The 18,270-nt window shown below is 48.4% G+C and overlaps 1 protein-coding gene across 1 annotated transcript; it reads right to left on the bottom strand.

Moving 5' to 3' along the window:
* Positions 1 to 10,981: 10,981 nt before the first annotated feature.
* Positions 10,982 to 17,586, bottom strand: LOC123423045 (ABC transporter B family member 21-like). The gene is made up of 10 exons (XM_045107779.1): positions 16,623 to 17,586; positions 16,117 to 16,514; positions 15,798 to 16,036; positions 14,392 to 14,917; positions 13,954 to 14,227; positions 12,981 to 13,843; positions 12,579 to 12,845; positions 12,099 to 12,362; positions 11,702 to 11,995; positions 10,982 to 11,599 (listed from the first exon to the last, which is right to left on the bottom strand). Exons 1-10 carry the CDS (start codon positions 16,966 to 16,968, stop codon positions 11,249 to 11,251), a joined length of 3,822 nt encoding a protein of 1,273 aa, XP_044963714.1. The 5' UTR covers positions 16,969 to 17,586; the 3' UTR covers positions 10,982 to 11,248.
* Positions 17,587 to 18,270: the final 684 nt, after the last annotated feature.

The following is an 18,270-nucleotide window of genomic DNA, read 5'->3' as shown; positions in this document are numbered from 1 at the left end:
GCATCATATACAATTCTTCCTTAAGGAAACCGTTAAGGAACGCCGTTTTGACATCCATCTGCCAGATTTCATAATCGAAAAATGCAGCTATTGCTAACATGATTCTGACGGACTTAAGCATCGCTACGGGTGAGAATGTCTCATCGTAGTCAACTCCTTGAACTTGTGAAAAACCCTTTGCCACAAGTCGAGCTTTATAAACGGTCACATTGCCGTCAGCGTCCGTCTTCCTCTTAAAGATCCATTTGTTCTGAATAGCCTTGCGGCCCTCAGGCGGTACCTCCAAAGTCCACACTTTGTTCTCATGCATGGATCCTATCTCGGACTTCATGGCTTCTAGCCATTTGTTGGAATCTGGGCCCACCATTGCTTCTTCATAATTTGCAGGTTCATTGTTGTCCAACAACATGATTGATAAGACAGGATTTCCGTACCACTCTGGAGCAGCACGTGGTCTCGTCGACCTGCGTGGTTCGACAGAAACTTGAACCGGACTTTCATGATCATCATCATTAACTTCCTCCTCAACCGGCGTCGCAACGACAGAGGTTTCCCCTTGCCCTGCGCCACTATCCAGAGGGATGAGAGGTTCGACAACCTCGTCAAGTTCTATCTTCCTCCCACTCAATTCTCTCGAGAGAAACTCCTCGAGAAAAGCTCCGTTTTTAGCAACAAACACTTTGCCCTCGGATTTGAGATAGAAGGTGTACCCAACTGTCTCTTTTGGGTAACCTATGAAGACGCACTTTTCCGCTTTGGGTTCCAGCTTTTCAGGCTGAAGCTTTTTGACATAAGCATCACATCCCCAAACTTTAAGAAACGACAACTTTGGCCTTTTGCCATACCACAGTTCGTATGGTGTCGTCTCAACGGATTTTGATGGTGCCCTATTTAAAGTGAATGCAGCTGTTTCTAATGCATAACCCCAAAACGATAACGGCAAATCGGTAAGAGACATCATAGATCGCACCATCTCTAATAAAGTACGATTACGACGTTCGGACACACCATTACGCTGTGGTGTTCCAGGCGGTGTCAATTGTGAAACAATTCCACATTGTCTTAAGTGAGCACCAAACTCGAAACTCAGATATTCACCCCCACGATCAGAACGTAGGAACTTGATCTTCTTGTTACGATGATTTTCAACTTCACTCTGAAATTGCTTGAAATTTTCAAATGTTTCAGACTTGTGCTTCATTAAGTAGACATAACCATATCTACTCAAATCGTCAGTGAAGGTGAGAAAATAACGATATCCGCCGCGTGCCTCTACGCTCATCGGACCACACACATCGGTATGTATGATTTCCAACAAGTCACTTGCACGCTCCATTGTTTCGGAGAACGGAGTTTTAGTCATCTTGCCCATGAGGCATGGTTCGCACGTGTCAAGTGAATCAAAGTCAAGTGACTCCAAAAGTCCATCGGCATGGAGTTTCTTCATGCGCTTTACACCAATATGACCTAAGCGGCAGTGCCACAAAAATATGGCGCTATCATTGTTAACTCTAACTCTTTTGGTCTCAATGTTATGTATGTGTGTATCGCTATCAAGATTCAATATGAACAATCCTCTCACATTGGGTGCATGACCATAAAAGATGTTACTCATAGAAATAGAACAACCATTATTCTCTGACTTAAAAGAGTAACCGTCTCGCAATAAACAAGATCCAGATATAATGTTCATGCTCAACGCAGGCACTAAATAACAATGATTCAAGTTCATAACTAATCCTCATGGTAACTGAAGTGAAACTGTGCCGACGGCGATTGCATCAACCTTGGAACCATTTTCTACGCGCATCGTCACTTCATCTTTCGCCAGCCTTCGTCTATTCCGCAGTTCCTGTTTCGAGTTGCAAATATGAGCAACAGAACCGGTATCGAATACCCAGGCACTACTACGAGAGCCGGTTAAGTACACATCAATAACATGTATATCAAATATACCTGATTTTTCTTTGGCCGCCTTCTTATCTGCCAGATACTTGGGGCAATTGCGCTTCCAGTGACCCATACCCTTGCAATAGTAACACTCCATTTCAGGCTTAGGTCCAGCTTTGGGTTTCTTCATCGGATTGGCAACAGGCTTGCCGCTCTTCTTTGAATTACCCTTCTTGCCTTTGCCGTTTCTCTTGAAACTAGTGGTCTTATTCACCATCAACACTTGATGCTCTTTACGGAGTTCAGACTCTGCGACTTTCAGCATCGCAAACAACTCGCCGGGAGACTTGTTCATCCCTTGCATGTTGTAGTTCAACACAAAGCCTTTATAGCTTGGCGGCAGTGATTGAAGGATTCTGTCAGTGATAGCCTCTTGCGGGAGTTCAATCCCCAGCTCAGCTAGACGGTTTGAGTACCCAGACATTTTGAGCACATGTTCACTGACAGACGAGTTTTCCTCCATCTTGCAAGCATAGAATTTATCGAAGGTCTCATACCTCTCGATCTGGGCGTTCTTCTGAAAGATAAACTTCAACTCCTGGAACATCTCAAATGCTCCATGACGCTCAAAGCAACGTTGAAGTCCCGGTTCTAAGCCATACAAGACTGCACATTGAACTACTGAGTAGTCCTCCTTACGTGCTAACCAAGCGTTCTTAACATCCTGATCAGCCGTAGCGGGTGGTTCATCTCCTAGCACAGCATTAAGGACATAATCCTTTTTCCCAGCTTGTAAGATTAGCTTAAGATTACGAGCCCAGTCTACAAAGTTGCTTCCATCATCTTTCAACTTAGCTTTCTCTAGGAACGTATTAAAATTCAGGGTGACTGTCGCGTGAGCCATGATCTACAACACAGATATATTCAAAGTGGACTTAGACTATGTTCAAGATAATTAGAGTTTAACTTAATCAAATTATTCGCTAAACTCACACTCAAAAAGTACATCTCTCTAGTCATTTGAGTGGTTCATGATCCACTTACACTAGCTCAAGTCCGATCATCACGTGAGTTGAGCATAGTTTCAGTGGTAAGCATCCCTATGCTAATCATATCATCTATATGATTCATGATCGACCTTTCGGTCTCATGTGTTCCGAGGCCATGTCTGCACATGCTAGGCTCGTCAAGCTTAACCCGAGTGTTCCGCGTGCGCAACTATTTTGCACCCGTTGTATGTGAACGTTGAGTCTATCACACCCGATCATCACGTGGTGTCTCGAAATGACGAACTGTAGCAACGGTGCACAGTCGGGGAGAACACAATTTCGTCTTGAAATTTTAGTGAGAGATCACCTCATAATGCTACCGTCGTTCTAAGCAAAATAAGGTGCATAAAAGGATTAACATCACATGCAATTCATGAGTGACATGATATGGCCATCATCACGTGCTTCTTGATCTCCATTACCAAAGCACCGGCACGATCTTCTTATCACCGGCGCCACACCATGATCTCCATCAACGTGTCGCCATCGGGGTTGTCATTCTACTCATGCTATTACTACTAAAGCTACATCCTAGCAAAATAGTAAACGCATCTGCAAGCACAAACATTAGTATAAAGACAACCCTATGGCTCCTGCCGGTTGTTGTACCATCGACGTGCAAGTCGATATTATCTATTACAACATGATCATCTCATACATCCAATATATCACATCACATCGTTGGCCATATCACATCACAAGCATACCCTACAAAAACAAGTTAGACGTCCTCTAATTTTGTTGTTGCATGTTTTACGTGGTGACCATGGGTATCTAGTAGGATCGCATCTTACTTACGCAAACACCACAACGGAGATATATGAGTTGCTATTTAACCTCATCCAAGGACCTCCTCGGTCAAATCCGATTCAACTAAAGTTGGAGAAACCGACACTTGCCAGTCATCTTTGAGCAACGGGGTTACTCGTAGTGATGAAACCAGTCTCTCGTAAGCGTACGAGTAATGTCGGTCCAAGCCGCTTCAATCCAACAATACCGCGGAATCAAGAAAAGACTAAGGAGGGCAGCAAAACGCACATCACCGCCCACAAAAACTTTTGTGTTCTACTCGAGAAGACATCTACGCATGAACCTAGCTCATGATGCCACTGTTGGGGAACGTCGCATGGGAAACAAAAAATTTCCTACGCGCACGAAGACCTATCATGGTGATGTCCATCTACGAGAGGGGATGAGTGATCTACGTACCCTTGTAGACCGTACAGCAGAAGCGTTAGTGAACGCGGTTGATGTAGTGGAACGTCCTCACGTCCCTCGATCCGCCCCGCGAACAATCCCGCGATCAGTCCCACGATCTAGTACCGAACGGACGGCACCTCCGCGTTCAGCACACGTACAGCTCGACGATGATCTCGGCCTTCTTGATCCAGCAAGAGAGACGGAGAGGTAGAAGAGTTCTCCGGCAGCGTGACGGCGCTCCGGAGGTTGGTGATGACCTTGTCTCAGTAGGGCTCCGCCCGAGCTCCGCAGAAACGCGACCTAGAGGAAAAACCGTGGAGGTATGTGGTCGGGCTGCCGTGGAAAAAACATCTCAAATCAGCCCTAAAACCTCCGTATATATAGGTGGGAGAGAGGGGACCTTGCCTTGGGGCTCAAGGAGCCCCAAGGGGGTCGGCCGAGCCAAGGGGGTAAGGTCTCCCCCCCCAAACCGAGTTGGACTTGGTTTGGTGGGTGGGAGTCCTTCCTTCCCTTCCCACCTCCTCTCTTTTTTTTTCTTTCTCTTTGATTTTTCTTTCTAATGCGCATAGGGCCCTTTTGGGCTGTCCCACCAGCCCACTAAGGGCTGGTGCGCCACCCTCAAGGCCTATGGGCTTCCCCGGGGTGGGTTGCCCCCCCCCCCCCCGGTGAACTCCCGGAACCCATTCGTCATTCCCGGTAACTCAGAAAACCTTCCGGTAATCAAATGAGGTCATCCTATATATCAATCTTCGTTTCCGGACCATTCCGGAAACCCTCGTGACGTCCGTGATCTCATCCGGGACTCCGAACAACATTCGGTAACCAACCATATAACTCAAATACGCATAAAACAACGTCGAACCTTAAGTGTGCAGACCCTGCGGGTTCGAGAACTATGTAGACATGACCCGAGAGACTCCTCGGTCAATATCCAATAGCGGGACCTGGATGCCCATATTGGATCCTACATATTCTACGAAGAACTTATCGTTTGAACCTCAGTGTCAAGGATTCATATAATCTCGTATGTCATTCCCTTTGTCCTTCGGTATGTTACTTGCTCGAGATTTGATCGTCAGTATCCGCATACCTATTTCAATCTCGTTTACCGGCAAGTCTCTTTACTCGTTCCGTAATACAAGATCCCGCAACTTACACTAAGTTACATTGCTTGCAAGGCTTGTGTGTGATGTTGTATTACCGAGTGGGCCCCGAGATACCTCTCCGTCACACGGAATGACAAATCCCAGTCTTGATCCATACTAACTCAACTAACACCTTCGGAGATACCTGTAGAGCATCTTTATAGTCACCCAGTTACGTTGCGACGTTTGATACACACAAAGTATTCCACCGGTGTCAGTGAGGTATATGATCTCATGGTCATAGGAACAAATACTTGACACGCAGAAAACAGTAGCAACAAAACGACACGATCAACATGCTACGTCTATTAGTTTGGGTCTAGTCCATCACGTGATTCTCCTAATGACGTGATCCAGTTATCAAGCAACAACACCTTGTTCATAATCAGAAGACACTGACTATCTTTGATCAACTGGCTAGCCAACTAGAGGCTTGCTAGGGACAGTGTTTTGTCTATGTATCCACACATGTAAATGAGTCTTCATTCAATACAATTATAGCATGGATAATAAACGATTATCTTGATATAGGAATTATAATAATAACTATATTTATTATTGCCTCTAGGGCATAATTCCAACACAACAAGCTGTGCGTAGCGGAGGGAACTCGAAGGACATTGGAGAGATGCAATGGGCGAAAATTATGTGTAAGGAGAGAAGCCTGACCAACATGTGAGATGCGCATACCTGCTCCGTTTGCGGTGTGAACCCGATCATGACCGCGATATGGCTCCTGAGTAGAGAGCTTACTCATCTCGCTGGTGAGGTGGTTGGTGGCGCCAGTGTCCATGTACCAAGCAGGATCAATGGAGTAGGATGGCGTGCGTCCAGAATCATGACCCGTCACCGCAGCAGCAGCCTGCTTATCATTCCCCTTGCCATTGTTGCCAAGGCCAAGGAAGTCTTGCTTGTAGCGACGATGGCAGCGAGAGGCAGTGTGCCGCTCAATTCCACAGAGCTGGCAAGCCTGCGGGGCGCCACAAGAGGAGCAGCACGCCACCGGCCGGTTGCCGCCCGTGATGGCCGGAGCGTTGCCTCGTGAAGCCTGTTGTGGTGACGACGCTGATCTGGTGTTGGAGGAGGAAGACCGCGAGGGCTTGCCACGAGTCGCGGTGTTGGCAGCAGCAAAGCCAGGGGAGCCACGGTGCGCCTTGATTCGCTGTTTACGACCAAGGAGCCGTGCATAGAGCTCACGAGACGGGAGCGGATCATCACGGCCGTGGACGTTCTCAATGAGATTGTCATAATCATCATCAAGCCCGTTAAGCACAAAGGTGGTGAACTCCTCATCCTGTAGCGGCTGGCCAACAGAGGCCAACGTGTCGGCTAGACCCCGCATCTTGTTGAAGTAGTCCGTGATGCTGAGGTCACCAAGCTTAGTCTCACCCAGCTCGGTGCGTAGAATGAGCACGTGCCTGAGACTGGGAGGAAAAACTGGTGTGAAACGCCGTCCACGCCTCCTGGGATGTAGCGGCGAAGATGACCAGCGAGGAGACGCTCGGTGTGAGCGAGGACTGGATGGCAGAGAGGATGGCTTGATCCTGAGCCACCCACGCGTGATATGCCGGGTGATGAGGCGGCGGACACGGGATAGAGCCGTCGACGTATCCCTCGAGGTAGCGACTCCGCAGAAGGGGCAGCACCTGGGCACGCTAGGACAAGTAGTTGTCTGGCGCAAGCTTCACCGGCAGGAGATGCGAGAAGTAGAACGGCGACGGCAACGCGGACGGATCAGCATGCACCGGTAGCGGTGCATAGAACCCCATCGACGGGGCCGCCCCGGGATGACCAGCGGGCGTCGAGTAGGGCGGGGCACCAGAGGAGCCGAGTGCGGGGGGGGGGGGCGTAGGGTTCCATGGCAGGGGCCCCGTAGTGTGACGCGGCGGCGGCTCCCTGGGACGACTGGAGCGGCTCGGGGTAGACCGTCGGCGGCGAGTAGTGATGCGGGGTAGACAACCCGCAGATCATCGGCGGCGGCTGCATGGACTGGTGTGGCGGCGGCCGCGCGCCATAGTAGGGCGGGGGAGGCGCGGCGTAGTGCGGTGGTGTCCAAGAAGCGCCATAGGGGGCCGTCCAGGAGGACGACGGCGGTTGCGCGCCATGGCCGGGGCGAGGTGCAGCAGCCGTGGCAGTAGCCCCAGGCGAGGTGGTGAGATCCGATCCACTCGGATTGCAAGGCGACGCCGGGGCCCCATAGGCTGTCGCCAGGGGCCGAGAGGCGAGAAACGGCGACGCGGGGGCGAGGGTTGGCGCCACGGCAGTCGGGGCGGCGCCAGAGGCTGGCACGGCGCCAGGGGTCGGCGGTGGTGGTGGCGGTGGCGGTGCAGCGGAAGACATCGTAACCTAATCTGATACCATGTAAGACGCAATGTTTTAGGAAGTGCTCGACACCCTAAACGGGGTGTGGCTATCTCATTATATAAGGGTACCCAAGGGGTACAATACAATATACAGTATATGCATAGAGGGCTACGTATATAGAGTCTAACAACGGGCAGGTGGTTGGCGACATGTTGACTCGGGGAGATGACGGTGACGTCGTGCTGGTGGTCGCCACATTCCTCGGGGCAGAGGTGCATCGGCTGCCCGCGACAAAGACCGAAGGAGTAGTGAAAGAAGGCGATGGCCACCCCGTCTACCCACCGTCAGCCCGTCGTACTCCGTCGTCTCGTGCTGCTGCTGCTAGCCAAAAACTCTACTATAATCTTGTGTATCATGTATAGGTGTTAACTCTTAATCACGTTGCATGCATGCAGCCAAACACCAGGCACTTCCATCTGCCAAGCCAATGCACGCAACCAGAGGGCAGGCAAAAAATCCTCCCTTATTGCAGACAACCTATATGCACGCGAGCAAACTAAATACATATGATGGGTTTTTTTGTCTGCAATAGCTCAACGAGGCTGAGGTGGGACAAGTATGCAAAGTGTTAAAAAACAATGCAGATAACCAAACGCCTTCTTAAAGATTGATGAAGTCGATAAAGATGTCTTCATAGTCGACGAGAACGTCTTCACTCATTGAACGCACGTTCGTCATCGAAAAGTTTAAAATAAATTTAGAAAAATGCGAAGACCAATTTTAAGACTTTAACTCTCGTAGGATGGGAATAACACTATCCAACTAACCATCCAATCACAAAAATGAAAACTTGTAGGGAAGGCGGTTTTGGTTCTAGACAACGTATACTGCTTGATGAATAGTAAATTTGAAATAAATACGTACTAAATACTCTCTGCGTGTCAAAGTAAGGGTCCGTGATTTGGTACAATTTTGCATTAAAAGGGTCCGTGATTTGGTACAATTTTGCATTAAAATTGTACGAACTCGGTGCCACTTCTTTTCCGACGAAGGGGGTAAATTTTAGAACTTATTTTTTGGATATTTATGTTAGTTTAACAAGAGGGTTTGATAATTTGCATGCGGAGAAGGATAGTTGTACTTCGTCGATGAAAAAAAAATGTAACATATGGAGGTAATATTTGGCATTCGATTTGTTTTTCTTGCACAAACCAAAATGCTTAAGCCTTTTTCACTAAAATTTTGCAAATACCATTTCAGTGTGACAGTGAATACATTTTAAAAGATTCTATCTTTTTGACATTTGTGAAAAGAAATGGGCGGGAGTATGTTCCAAGAGACGAATTAGATTTATGCTAGAAGGTTCATCTGTCTTCTCTAGGTATGCATCTCCATCTACTAAAAACAAGCGTGGTTACCGGAGATGGATTGAGTCATTTCTAACCCAAACAATAATCGATGCTACTACAACAATAACCAATGCTAGGGCAGCAACTAGAGTTGTACTCTCTCTGAACCGAAATATTTGTATTTAGGAGAATTTGTACTAGTTTTCTTCAGTTATAAGTATTTTAATACAGAGGTAGTACATGATTATCCCACCCCATAGGTTGAGAAGCAAAAGAAAAAAAAATCCATCTATCGAGTGGCTCGTGTGGAATTAGCTGGTTGCTAAGGAGACTTGATTTTCTGCTCCGGTGCACGTACACCCGCATGAACAGTGCAGGTAAAAAATATACAGGATCAAAAGTGTTAGCCTTGCAAAATTTCAAGACAAAATAACATTCAAGCAGAGCTCACCCAAAAAAACTAATCAGTGTTCAAAGTTTTGTTCACTTTTCAACATTGATTTTGTTCTTTTGCTGGGGTTCTTGAAATGTTATTTTACAGAAAGCTAAAACTTTTCATCTAGTCTGGTGTCAAAAAATTCAGATTTTTATGCTTTTCAAATGTATTGTTCATACGAACGCACCTATCCGGGAGCAGCCACACCTTTCTCGTTGATAAGGCAATACCTGACAACCACTCAACCTAGTAAGTTACCTATGAAAATTGGGTCCTCATAACGCCCATACGTATGGACGTTAAGAGTATTGTCCACACGTCCCGTGTGGTGTGTAAGGGAAATAGCCCACACGTCTGTGTGTGGGCAAAATAGCTAACGCCCATACGTTTATCCTCCTGCCTCGCGATCCACACATCCGGACTACCACCTCACGGTCTCGCGTGCCTCAACGTGATAGTTTCACTCAGTTGTCATGTAACACTGAAAAGACATGACAACTGACAGGCATATGCTGGCCCGGTCACTTCCATTCAGTTGTCACGTAACACTGAGAAAACATGGCAACTGACGGACATGCGGACACGACCAGTTTCATTCAGTTGTCATGTAACACTGGAAAGACATGGCAACTGACAGGCATTCGGACATGGCAGTTCCACTAAATTGTCATGGGGAAGACATGGCAACTGACATGCATGCGGGCACGGCAGTTCCATTCAGTTGTTCATGGGGAAGACATGGCAACTGACAGACATGCGGTCACGACAGTTCCATTCAGTTGTCCATGAAAAGACATGGCAACTGACAGGCATGCGGTCACGACAGTTTCACTCAGTTGTCCATGGGAAGACATGGCAATTGACAGTCATGTGGGCATGGCAGTTCCACTAAGTTATCATGTAACACTAGAAAAACATGGCAACTAACAGGCATGCGGACGTATTGACGCGGCGTCAGTTCCACCATACGTCGGGTTAAAAGCCGCGTGTGAGCGTACGTAAAACAGACGTGTGGACGAACTCCTTAACGCCCACGCACTAGCCCTTTCCTAAATGACAAAAGAAAAGTCAAAAAGTACCAAGATTGATGCAAGCACGCAGATCCATGCGAACAGACGGTTTGCAAACATCCACAGATGTAGACGTTTTGCAAACGCCTACAACGTTATCTTTTCTCTAAAATTTTGCGATCAATGATAAGGCAATAGCTTGCCAAAACGATGATTAGGTCCGAGAAGATGACCAGTCACACTGGGATTGATTGAGACACAACCTATACCACATTTTATCATTGATCATGTTAGAGATAGAAACACTCTCAAAATCAAACTATTATGTAGGTGAATAGATAAACATCACTCTTTCCCTTCCACTACTAGTCTGAACTTTTTTGACATTACTGTAGTGTCAAAAACATTTTTATATTATGAAACGAAGAAAGTATTTCATTTGTTTGTTAATATGTACATCCAACTTAAACAGTAGATTTGTTTTCCTTGTTTAGTTTCAATAGGTGAAATGAGAAAAAGTTTCATCAACACCATGATTACTTGTCAGAGATGTCACGGTTAGTTTTTTACAATCTATTGCTATCAAGCAGGGGCGATATTTTAGAGAGTAAGATTATTTTTGATAGCAGATATATTTGGGTATTGTTATTCCTATAGAACTTTCTTGTTCCTTTTTCTAATAATAAGAAATACTAGTAAGAAATATAAAGCGTTCGTGCTTAGGTATTCGGATAGGGTTTCATTTTCACAGCGAGCTGACACCTGAACCGAACGTGGTAATAATTACCGTGCGTGCCACTCCACCCCCAACACCTTCGCGGGTTCGGCACAGTTTCGCGAGAGCGCCCCTCTTGGAGCGGCGCTCCTACTCCGCCGCGGAGTGGAGGGCGACGAGGGACGCGTACGCGCCGCCCTTGACGGCGATCAGGGCGTCGTGCGTCCCCCTCTCGACGATCGCCCCGTCCTTCACCACCGCGATGACGTCGGCGCCCCGGACCGTCGACAGGCGGTGCGCCACCACCACCGTCGTCCGGCTCGCCGCCACCCGGTCCAGCGCGTCCTGCACCGCCCGCTCCGACTCCGCGTCCAGCGCGCTCGTCGCCTCGTCCAGCAGCAGGATCCTGGGGTCCTTGGCCACGGCCCGCGCGATCGCCACCCGCTGCTTCTGCCCTCCCGACAGCTGAGCGCCGCGCTCCCCGACCACCGTGTCGTACCCCTGCAAGCAATCCCAGGTATGATCGACAAATCCACGACGAGATATTACGGACATCAAATGCAGCTATACATCGACCTGTGCATGGAAGAATGAATCCCTCACCTTATGGAGTGAGCTGATGAACTTGTGGGCATTCGCGAGTTGCGCGGCGGACACGATGTCTGATTCCGTGGCCTCCCCTTCCTTTCCGTAGGCAATGTTCGCTCGGATCGTGTCGTTGAAGAGGGCCGGCTCTTGGCTCACCAGCCCCATCTGCTGCCTCAGCCACCTCACCTGGAACTTCTGGATGTCCACCCCGTCCAGAAGTATGTGGCCTGCGTCAGGGTCGTAGAATCTCTGCAGCAGTGATATCGCCGTCGATTTGCCGCTGCCGCTCTCCCCGACAAGCGCGACAGTCTGAGAGGCAGGTTCACGGGGCAGATAGTTAGTTAGGTTCAGTTCGGCAAACCTGTACATTGTTTGCTGATCGGTTAAACCTGGGTTGGGTTGAGGTTGGTACCTTTCCTGACTGGATTGTCAAGCATAGGTCCTCGAAGATCTGAATGTCAGGGCGGGTCGGGTATCTGAACCTCACGTGCCGAAACTCGATATCGCCCCTTAGTGGTTCTACATTCACCCCGGCGTCATCACTTGGGTCAATCATCGATTTACGATCCACGATGGCGAATATAGAAGATACGGCTGATCTTGCTCTGGAGGAATCTGAAGTGAGGGTGCTAGTGTGCGATACCCCGATTGCTGCCATTGTAAGAGCAAGAAACACCTGCATTTTGACATGCCAAAGGTACAATAATCTTTAGTAACTCCGAAGTAACAATTAACCAGACACGACCTTTTAACTGTTGTCAAAATACTAGGCACGTTCTGGTCTGAATTTATGTGGCAATGTATGATTGATCAGTGTGCATTGAAATGTAAGTGCTTACTTATGATTGAATACTGAGATATGTAAAGAACTCATAATGAACATTCGACATACCCTGAAAACTTTGGGAAATGTTGTTTTCTTATCCTCGACAAGCCGAGCACCAGCATAGAAGCTTGCTCCGTAGACTCCAAACAGCAAAAAGAAGGAAACTCCAAAACCAATACCACTTATTATTCCTGTCCTGATTCCTGTTTGTAGCGGTCCTTCGCACTTTTTGTTGTACAAATCCATCACCTTCTCTTCAGCTGAAAATGAGGCCACTGTCCTTATGCTACTTACTGCATCATTTGCCACTTGACTTGCCTCCTCGTACATCATCTACAATCATATTTGAGAATCAGTGACCCAACAGAACAGAAGTATTTGTAACTATCTAATTCTGATTGACATAGAGATTGCACAATAGATTGACAAAGAAAATAAATCAACAATTTTATGATTTCTGGCATATACCTTTGCATCTGCACTGAATCCCTGGATAAATTTCATCTGGATCCATCCATTCAGGCCGATGAGTGGTATCAACGCCAAAATGATAAGAGATAGCTCCCAGTTTGATACGAAAGCAATTACCAGGCCAGCAACTAATGTTGAAGTGTTCTGCACAACCAGTTGAAGTGTATCACCCACAAGCCCTCTAACTTTTGCTGCATCTGACGATAGCCTTGACCCAATTGAGCCACTTGAGTTATGTGGGTCATCAAACCATCCAATCTCCATATTGACAACCTTCTCAAAAGTCATTAGTCTGATCCTTCTGATGAGCTTGCACCCAGCCACTGAGAAAAAGTATGAGCCGACAGGGAGCGACAAGAAGTAGACTGCACCAAATATCAAGAACATGGATGACCAAAACGCAGCATCCTTCTTTAGCATTTGTGGGGGCTCATAGAATGCTTTGATCACATTCGACAAAAGTATTGCAAAGATCGGGAATATCACTCCGCTGATAGCAGAAGCAACAGAACCAAGTATGAGCACCGGGACCTCTGGTTTGTTAAGGGATGCCAGGCGACTGAGGGGCACTTCCTGTTGTATTTCATCAGTTATATTCTTCGAGCAGCCAACCTGAACATCAATTTCATGAGGTATGCCGAATGGCACTGAGAATGAGTGATGGCTACTGTTGTCCCGAGATGACCTTTGGCTACTTGACTGATTTGCCAATGACTGTTTGCCTAACCAAATCCCAGTATCACTCTTCCTACCCGACTTGTTTTGATTGCTTGCACCCTCAGAAGCACGACTTGTTTCCTGTAGACGTATCAGTTGGCTGTAAGCTCCTTCTGGGTCCCTTAAAAGGTCATGGTGCGGACCTGGTGATTGTCAAATGTTTCAGCTAGTGAGCATTTGCTGACATATAACATGTGTAAGAGGTACTATATGATTATTTAGAATCACAGATGCCAATGTTTCAGAATAATACCTTTTTCAACTATTGATCCTCGGCAGATGACAGCAATTGTATCGGCATTCCTTACAGTAGTCAAACGGTGTGCAACAATGACAGTGGTCCGATTGGTCATGACCCTATCAAGAGCCTCCTGCACAATCCTTTCAGATTCAGTGTCCAAAGCGCTTGTCGCTTCGTCCAATAGCAGGATTCTTGGATCTTTGAGAATCGCTCTGGCAATGGCAATCCTTTGCTTTTGTCCACCAGATAGTTGTGTTCCATGTTCACCAACCGAAGTAGTGAAACCCTAAGGAATGTCACAAACAGCAGAGATTCAATATATGAGGCAGAATAGTCTAACATCTAGTTCTTTCTTCAGTGTATAGAATTGCCTAGGTCCTGGGTCCTGCTTCATCTATTTACAACTAATTACCAGTTAATGCAAATTCAAAGGTTTGTCGGTCTTCTAACCTGGGGTAATTTATCAATGAATTTGGAGGCGTTAGCAAGCTCAGCCGCAGCTCTGATTTCCTGATCTGTCGCATTGTCCTTACCATAAGCTATGTTATCTCTTATGCTAGCTGCAAACAGGGCCGGCTCCTGGCTCACCAAGCCAATTTTACTTCTGATCCACTTTAACTGCAACTCCTTGATATTCACTCCATCTATTAGAACTTCTCCGAGCTGAGGATCATAAAACCGTTCGATCAAGCTGATAACTGTTGATTTTCCACTCCCACTCTGGCCAACCAATGCAACGGTTTTGGCACTCTGTATGGAAAGGGAGAAACCTCTGAATATTTGCTCATTGGGCCTTGTTGGGTAAGAGAAGTGAACATCTCTGAACTCGATATCCCCCTGAATATCGTCTAGCATCCTACCCTCTGTGCTGTATGCATCGATTTCGGGCTCCCTGTTGATTGTTTCAAACATCTTGTATGCTGCAGCCTGTCCTCCTGCAAATGCTTTCATGCTTGGTGATGCCTGTCCTAGAGCTCTGATAAACACAACAGAAAAGTCTCAGCTTCTCAAACTAATGGGTTTCAGTTTAATGGGTTCAATCACATATATGAACAGGGAAAATTGGTCGGTGGTACAAAAATATAGCAGTAGACGATTGAGTAATACTGCAAATTTCAACTGCTGAAATTTATCTAATGAGTAATTCTTTTCAGGCAGCAGCTGATGAAATCAAAGAATAGTTGGTCTTCCATAAAACAATGAAAGAGTTGGTGGGAACATGATTGCAAAAACCCATACAAATTTATCAAATGTTTGTTTCGTGCTACACTGACTGGCTATGATTGCTGTGAACTGTGAAGTCAAGACAACAATGACTTGGATATGGACTTGGTTAGCTGCTGCCAACTATATAAGACCGACCCTACACGCATAGTTGGGTTAGCAGTTTGCACAAGAAACCTAATGTTGCATATCACTGTCGAACACTTGCCAAAATAAGCACAAAATCCAAAATAGATGGCTAAGATTGCTTTATCAGTCCCCCCTAAATGAAACATCAACCTTTTGAAGGTTGTTAAACCTTCCTTCTCTTTCCTGATAGTTAAGACAGCAATGACTTTGATATGCGCTTGGTTAGCTGCTGCCAACTAAATAAGACCCTACAAACATAGTTGGGTTAGCAGTTTGCGCACGAAAGCCAACATTGCTTATCCCTGTCAAACACTTGCCAAAATCGGCACGAAATCCATAATGGATGGCTAAGATTGCCTTATCCGGTCTAAATGAAATGGCAACTGTTGAAGGTTGCTAAACCTAAACATTCCTTCTCTTTCCTGATAATAAGAGTAACTGTCAATCATGAAACTGAGATTGCTACAACTGAATTGCTGATCAGGAAGGCGCAGAGAACTTACAGCGAGCCGGTAAGCACCGCGAAGATGACATTCATGACCTGGGCACCGGTGTATCCCTTCTCTAGGATCAGCTTGGCTCCATACCATACCCCCAGGGAGTAGCCGCAGAACAGGAGCATCATGACGGTGCCCATGCCGATGGCAGCGACTAGGCCTTCCCGGACACCGGAACTGTAAGCGCACTTAAGCGAGTTGTTGTACTTCTCCACCGCTTTCTTCTCGCCGGTGAAAGATGCAACCTGTGGTGATTTGTGTTCCACATTCTTGTCATTGTTGCAAAATTCGTCGCAATGCTCTGAATTGTAGAGTGGAACCTTACTGTTCTGATGGAGCCGACGGTCTGCTCGACGACGACTGCCGCTTCGGCGTAGGCGGCCTGCCCCAGCGACGCCATCCTGGCGACGACATTGGACATGACCGCGCCGGAGAGGACGAGCGGCGGGATGGTGGCCACCATGACAAGGGTGAGGAGCCAGCCCTGCGCGAAGGCAACAGCGAAGCCTCCAAAGAACGTCACCATCAGCTGGATGAACTTGCCGACCTTCTCCCCCATGGCGTCCTGGATGAGGACCGTATCGCCGGACATCCGCCCGACGACCTCGCCGGTGCTGGTGTACATGTCAAAGAAGGCGATCTCCTGCCGGAGGATGGTCCTCAGGTACATGTTCCTTATCCGCGCCGCCTGCCGCTCGCCGGTGATCATCCAGCAGGTCACCTCTGAGTTCACAGGATGTCAGACAGAGGAACTAAACTTTCACGGGTCGCATGGCATGGCATGGCAGCAGCTGGAAGCTTCCAAGTGACAGGGTGGCGGCAGGCACTTACGGGCGAAGGAGGCGACGGCGGAGGCGATGGCGAGGTAGACGAACTCGAGGGAGACCTGGGAGACGCGGGCCAGGACGTCGCCGCTGCCGGCAGCCGCGCCGCCGAAGGCGTCGACGAGGCCGCCGAAGAGGACGGTCATGAGCGGCAGCGCGGCGCCGTTGGCCACCGCGCCGACCGCGCCGACCAGCATCAGCGCCGCGTCGGCGCTGTCCGCGAACGCGAAGAGCCTGTGGAACGGCACGCTCCCGCTCCCGCTCCCGCCGCCGCCGCCCTTCCGTCCTCCCCGCGCCCCGTCGGCCGGCTGGCCGCCGCCGTCGACATTGAACGCCCTGCTAGACTCCGACATGGCTCGCCTCGCGCTCAAGATTCAAGCACGGCGCACCACCATCTACCTACCTACCACGCGCCGCAGCAGATCAGAGCCCCCCGCCGCCCGATCTCCCCCTCCCCGCCTACCATTGTCCCTCTCTCTCTCTCTCTCCTTCCCTCAGGCCGGCATCAATCAGTGCGCAGATCAAGGGAAGGTGGTGGGAGGAACGGCGCGACGAAAGGAACAAGGAGCTAGGTCCAAAAGCACCGCCAAATGGCAGCTTTCCCCATGGCTGCCTGCCGACAGGGGTCACCAGCCAGCCAGCCACACCAGCACCACCACCGAGGCGAAAGGATTCGCAGCCAGCACCCGAGCTGCGAAAGCAGGAATGAATAATGGCGGCGACGCAGCTCGGCTCGGATGTGCAAGTTGCGACGAATTTACTACCACTATTGTAATGGCGTTGGCGCCTGTGGTGGAGACTGGAGTAGACTGCACTGAGACTGGTGAGCGCAGCGCATTTACTACTGCGAGCCGAGTAGACGAGGATATCATTTCTTTTCCCTGGCGGCAAGTAGGCTAAGGTTATCAACGCGTGGCAAATACTAGTTCGGTCGAGGTGATATACTCAGGTATTCGTATTTCTGAGTTTATTTCGAACTTTTTATACATGTGTGTATGTATGTATACGAGCGTCTACGGGTGTATTGTATTGTTTGTGTCCAAAATAAAAATCAGAGAGATTTGCGCAGGAGATAGACATGTGGGTAGGTACGACGGTACGAGCGGCGGTACTCCGCGGCGAGTGGGTGCGGGTTGCGTACCACGAGGAGTGACCAATTCAACATTTTGCTTATGCTACCGACTACCGAGACGTTCCGCGTCACTGTCTGAGCGGCAGCATCATCCAGCATGTGAGTGATGGGCTGATTTTGTTATTCGGATCCCTTGCTTCTGGGTCAAGCACTAGCAGACCACTGTCATCCCTCAACCAAAAAAAAAAACTAGTAGTAGACCACTGTTCGGCGCCGGGCCGCCCCCATTTTCCACGCAGGTCTTTTTCTTTTCCTTGGCGGGGCGTTTGTTTTTCCACCCTAGTCAAAGCGGCACGTCCTCCTTCTACTTTCATGATTCGGTAGCACGTCATTTGATTGTGTTGTGTTGCGGCCTTGCGGGTCTCTCTCGCTTTGACTGCCCACAGCGGCCGGAGTTCGGTTCCTGCGGCTCTCTCTTGCGTGGTGTTCTTTTAAGTGCAAGGGAAAAAAGCACACCCCGAACGAAGACAGGAGGAGGGTTTGATTCGCTCATCGTCTTTGTTAGCTGGAAACTATTGTGAAA

This window comes from Hordeum vulgare, chromosome 1H, assembly GCF_904849725.1.
Source record: "Hordeum vulgare subsp. vulgare chromosome 1H, MorexV3_pseudomolecules_assembly, whole genome shotgun sequence".
Taxonomy (NCBI): Eukaryota; Viridiplantae; Streptophyta; class Magnoliopsida; order Poales; family Poaceae; genus Hordeum; species Hordeum vulgare.
The sequence above is the reverse complement of the archived record's forward strand: the minus strand, read 5'-3'. Positions and strand labels throughout refer to the sequence as shown.